Consider the following 5,000-nt stretch of genomic DNA (forward strand, 5'->3'; position numbering starts at 1 on the left):
TACGTTTGTATGTGTAGTGTGTGTATGGTGTGTGAAGTGTGTCTGTATGTTTGTATGTGTAGTGTGTGTATGTCTGTGTGTGCTTGTGTGTGTATAGTGTGTGTGTATGTTTGTATGTGTAGTGTGTGTGTGTGTGTGTGTATGTTTGTATGTATGTGTAGTGTGTGTAGTGTCTGTGTGTGCTTGTGTGTGTACAGTGTGTGTGTATTGTGCGTCACATGTTGTGTGTTGTGTGTTTCAGGATGACTTCCTGTTGTGCGTCTCTGTCCTCAGTGGGGCGCTCTGTTCTGTTTTGGCCGTATTCAAAATGTTCCTGGGTCGAGTTCTGACGAGTCGCGCCCTCATCACCGACGGTAACCATGACAACACACCGCCATGACAACATGATGACATGACGACACGCCCACCACGACACGCTGCCACGACAACACATTGCCATCTTTCCTCACACCACACACCGGAGTGTAAAAACTCAAGAACATCATCAGATTTAGACATTTAAATCCTGCTGAACTCAACACTTTTAGGTGAACTTTTTCAAAGTGTTTCAAAAAAAAAAAAAAAAAAAATTCCTTTTGAATATTCAGCACAAATATTTTCAATCCTTCAAATGTAAAATTGTGTAAAAAGTCTAAAAACAGAGAATAAAAACTTGAACTTACTGAAGTCACAAATGTGGAGCAGATTTTGAAGTATGAGTCCAGTTCCTGATTTTGCCTGATTTTAATTTTGCCTGATTTTGATTGTGCCTGATTTTGATTTTGCATGATTTTGCCTGATTTTGATTTTGCCTGATTTTGATTTAGCTGATTTCACCTGATTTTGATTTTGCCTGATTTTGATTTAGCTGATTTTGACAGATTTTGATTTTGCCTGATTTTGATTGTGCCAGATTTAGATTTTGCATGATTTTGCCTGATTTTGATTTTGCCTGATTTTGTTTTTGCCTGATTTTGATTTTGCATGATTTTGCCTGATTTAGATTTTGCCTGATTTAGATTTTGCCTGATTTTGATTTAGCTGATTTTGCCTGATTTTGATTTTGCTGATTTTGCCTGATTTTGTTGATGATGTTTATTTTCAGCTCTTTTCATTCAGACAGTTCATAAACGACGGTGGAGTTGATGATTTCCACTCGTGAAGTTTCAGTTTAATCACTGAAACATTAATTTGAGCTGTTCAGTTTGAGGCTTGAAAATATTTGTGATGAATATTTAACACGTGATTTTATATTTAATGTTAAACACTTCGAACATGTGCACACACTGACATCACAATACAAGCAACTCAGGGCGTTCATGTGTTGTGCGTTGTGTTGTGTTGTGTGTGTTGTGTTGTGTGTAGGTTTTAACTCGTTGGTGGGGGCGCTCATGGGCTTCTCGATTCTTCTCGCTGCTCTCGTTTTCCGGAATCATCCGGACGTTTGGTTTTTGGACGGAACCTTCGGCGTCTTGATCAGCGTCGTCATCCTCACCTACGGCATCAAGTACCAAACACACAACACAACACACACAGACACACAACACACACACACACACACAACACACACACACACAAAACACACACACACACACACAACACACACACAACACACAAACACAACACAACACACACACAGACACACACACACAACACAAAACACAACACACACACACACACACACAACACACAACACACACACACACACACACACACACACACACACAACACACACACACAACAACACACACAACACACACACACACACACACACACACACACACACACACACACACAACACACAAAACACAACACAACACACACAGACACACACACAACACAACACACAACACAACACACACAGCAACACACAACACACAACACACACAACACACACAACACACAATACACAATACACACAACACACACACAAAACATAACACACAACATACAGACAACACACACACAGATGTTGTGTGTTTGTGGTTTAGTCTTGTTCAGGTTTAAGGTTCATGTGTCGCTTTTTAACTTTAACTTATGTTTATCTTTCTCTTCTTCTTCCCTCTGTCTCTCTTCTCTTCTTCTCTTCTCTTTTCTCTTTTCTTCTTCTTCTCTTTTCTCTCAGGTTGTTGTTGGACATGATTCCTCGAGTTCGTCAGACGTCTCAGTACGAGCGATTCGACTGAGACGCTCTTCCTCTCGCTCAAACTCCCCAAGACCAAAGTCCCAGCGTCCAAGAGTCCAAGAGTCCAAGAGTCCAGGACCTCCAGACCCTTAAACCAGTTTCTCAGTTTTCTCTCTTTTTCTCTTTTTGGTTCTGTTCAGTTTCTGTTTTGAACAAACACAACTTTTTATGTATTTTTTTTTGTTCTTAAATCTGTAAACTCAAAATCAAAGAATAAAATTGATCTTTAAGAACGTGCTGTCACGTCCTCCTGGTTCAGTCTCCTGAGGTGTGTTCAGGTCGTGAGATCTTTCCTCGAGCTCCTGGTGTCGGTGTTTTATTCTGATTTTAAAGCTGAATAAATGTCTGTTTTGTCATCATCATCATCATCATCTTTATTCTGGACTCATGGTCCATTTAAAAAACAGACAAGGACAGTGACAAAACAAAACAATAAACGTTCATGTTTTTAAAAGAACCTCACCAGAGTCTCCACATGTTGGACTTTGATCTTATTGCACTGAATCTCAGATTTGTGAGCGACATTATTATTTAATTGTCTGATTTGTTCAGTCTGCAGATAAAACTGTTCATTAAAAGTCTGCAGCTTGTAAAGTTTTCACTCGTGCAGAAACAAACATCTCAGTCGTACTCGTCCATCGTGGCTCCTCAAAAGCTCCGTAAAGCCTCAGTGGAAACACCTGCAGTCTGTGCAAACTGGCTTTTTTATAATGAGTCCAGAGGTGAAATGTGCAACAGTGAACAATATGATTTAAACAAGAACAACTTGACATCATTTGTACAAGAACCAAACTTACACAGAAGAGGATTTGCCTGAGCACAGAGCGTCTACACTGTCATCATCATCATCATCATCATCATCATCATCATCATCATCATCTGTCCTCATTTTTGTTCTAACAGACAACACAACATTTGTCAGTCAAAAGTCACGAAATCCCATGTGTTTATCTTCTCTGGTCCTACAGGTCATGACCAGACTCTTGGTTGTTTTATACTTTAAATCCTGCTCCACACCGTGAGATGAACAGAAGTTGAGGAGCTGCTGGAGACCAGAGGTGCTCAGACTGAAAATAACCAAATCATCTGCAAACATGAAATGATTCACAACAAGATTTCCAGCCACACAACCAGTTTTAGATGTTTAATCTTTGTTGACAATTCATCTAAATACAAATTAAATAAAACTGGGGACAGAATCCTCCCGTCTGACCCCATTGCTGAACCTAAACGGGGCCGACACACTGTTTCCCCGTTTAATCTGCACCGTCTGCTTTTCATACACTACATCAAAAAATACACAATGTACAGTCCCTGACAAAAGTCTTGTTGTTTATCCATTTTATAGAAACAAAAGTTTATAACTTGACTTTCAATTAATCGATTGGTTTTAGAAATGTCTCATATGAAAGATAAAACCCTCCCAAATTATGTTCAATATACTACAATAAATTTGCTTCACTGAAGAAACATTGATCATTTAATGAACACAGAAAGGTCAGATTTTGGGACTTGAGGTGACCAGACCTGGTGGAGTCTGCTGCAGTGGAAAAGGGGCCTTGGATTTTCCTCCAGAGCAGTTGTCTTGCGGCGTCTGCTGGACCTGGGCTTGTCAAAAACATCTCCAGTCATTTCAGATCTTTTTCTTCTTCTTTGTACTTGACGCTGAGACACATTGAAGGTGTCACCACCTCAGCAGTGGATCTGGTCTTCAGCCTCTTGATAATTAAGGCTTTGGTCTCAGGGTGGATCTGAGGCATGTTGTCAGAGGTCAAGTTGCAGTTGATGTGAAGGTCTGGTTCTGCTGGGTTCTTTTTATACACAAACACTAACTGATTGATCAGTAACTGATCACAGGTGAGGCTGTAATCTAGGATTGGTGCATCATATGACAAGGCCACAAGACTTTTGTCTGTCAAAATCTGACCTTTCTGTGTTCATTAAATGATCAATCTTTCTTCAGTGAAGAACATTTATTTTAGTTTATTGATCATAATTTGGGAGGGTTTTAGCTTCATATGAGACATTTCTAAAACCAATCGATTAATTTAAAATCAGGTTATAAGCTTTTGTTTCTACAAAATGGATAAACAACAGGACTTTTGTCAGGGACTGTATTTGGGCACATCCTTTTGAATCATCTTCATAAATAGTTTCTGGTGATTCATCCTGTCAGATGCTTTGGATTCATCTAAAAAACACATGTGTGTTTCAGTCGTTTGTTTTTCGTCTCTAGTCGAGTTTTATTTGACGTTCAGATCTGAGTCTGGACTCTGCCCAAACTCACAAAGAGCTGAACTTTTACACAACTGACGTCTAAAGTCTGATCCCCGAGTGCAAACACCAAACCCACGACTCGGATCCAAACAAACACGTGTCAGACCGGAGAGGACAGGGGTCAGAGGTCAGGGGTCAAACGTCAGGGTCAGGGGTCAGGGTCAGAGGTCAGGGGTCAGGGTTTGGCTTTATTGGACCTAACCGAGTGTGAACAGGACACCGTGCTCCTCCCGGGGCCGTGTGTCGTCCCTCCGTCCGTCGGTCGAGTCGTGACGTGGACGAGGCCTCAGGGTGTCGCTCTGTGTCGGAGTAAAGGCGCCGTCTGGTGGAGAAGAACGTGTACTGCAGCGAAAAGAGGAAGTGAAACTCTGAGCTTCAGCGTTTCATAAAAGGAAACGCGGTGCGGTCGGGTGTGTTCACGTCATTCAACTTCAAATAACTAAAGATTTTACTCCAGAGCTGAACGACACAGACAAACAAACTCTCATGTTTCACTGTCAGAAATCAGATTTGTTGATCTGGTTTATTGTTCGTATTTGTGTCCAATAAAAAGACTTAA

General features: G+C 40.8%; 1 protein-coding gene across 1 annotated transcript in view; it reads left to right on the top strand.

The window, feature by feature from the left end:
* LOC110170933 (transmembrane protein 163-like) overlaps positions 1–2,321 on the top strand; it is a 15,846-nt gene extending 13,525 nt beyond the window's left edge. The window contains exons 3-5 of the mRNA XM_055150489.1: positions 242–353; positions 1,345–1,486; positions 2,105–2,321. Of these exons, the coding sequence (XP_055006464.1) occupies positions 242–353; positions 1,345–1,486; positions 2,105–2,165 (315 nt within the window). The 3' untranslated portion in view covers positions 2,166–2,321. The remainder of the gene's footprint in view (positions 1–241; positions 354–1,344; positions 1,487–2,104) is intronic.
* The last annotated feature ends 2,679 nt before the right edge of the window (positions 2,322–5,000 follow it).

This window comes from Boleophthalmus pectinirostris, unplaced genomic scaffold (genome assembly GCF_026225935.1).
Source record: "Boleophthalmus pectinirostris isolate CB_2022bp ecotype Guang Dong unplaced genomic scaffold, ASM2622593v1 HiC_scaffold_1, whole genome shotgun sequence".
Lineage (NCBI taxonomy): Eukaryota > Metazoa > Chordata > Actinopteri > Gobiiformes > Gobiidae > Boleophthalmus > Boleophthalmus pectinirostris.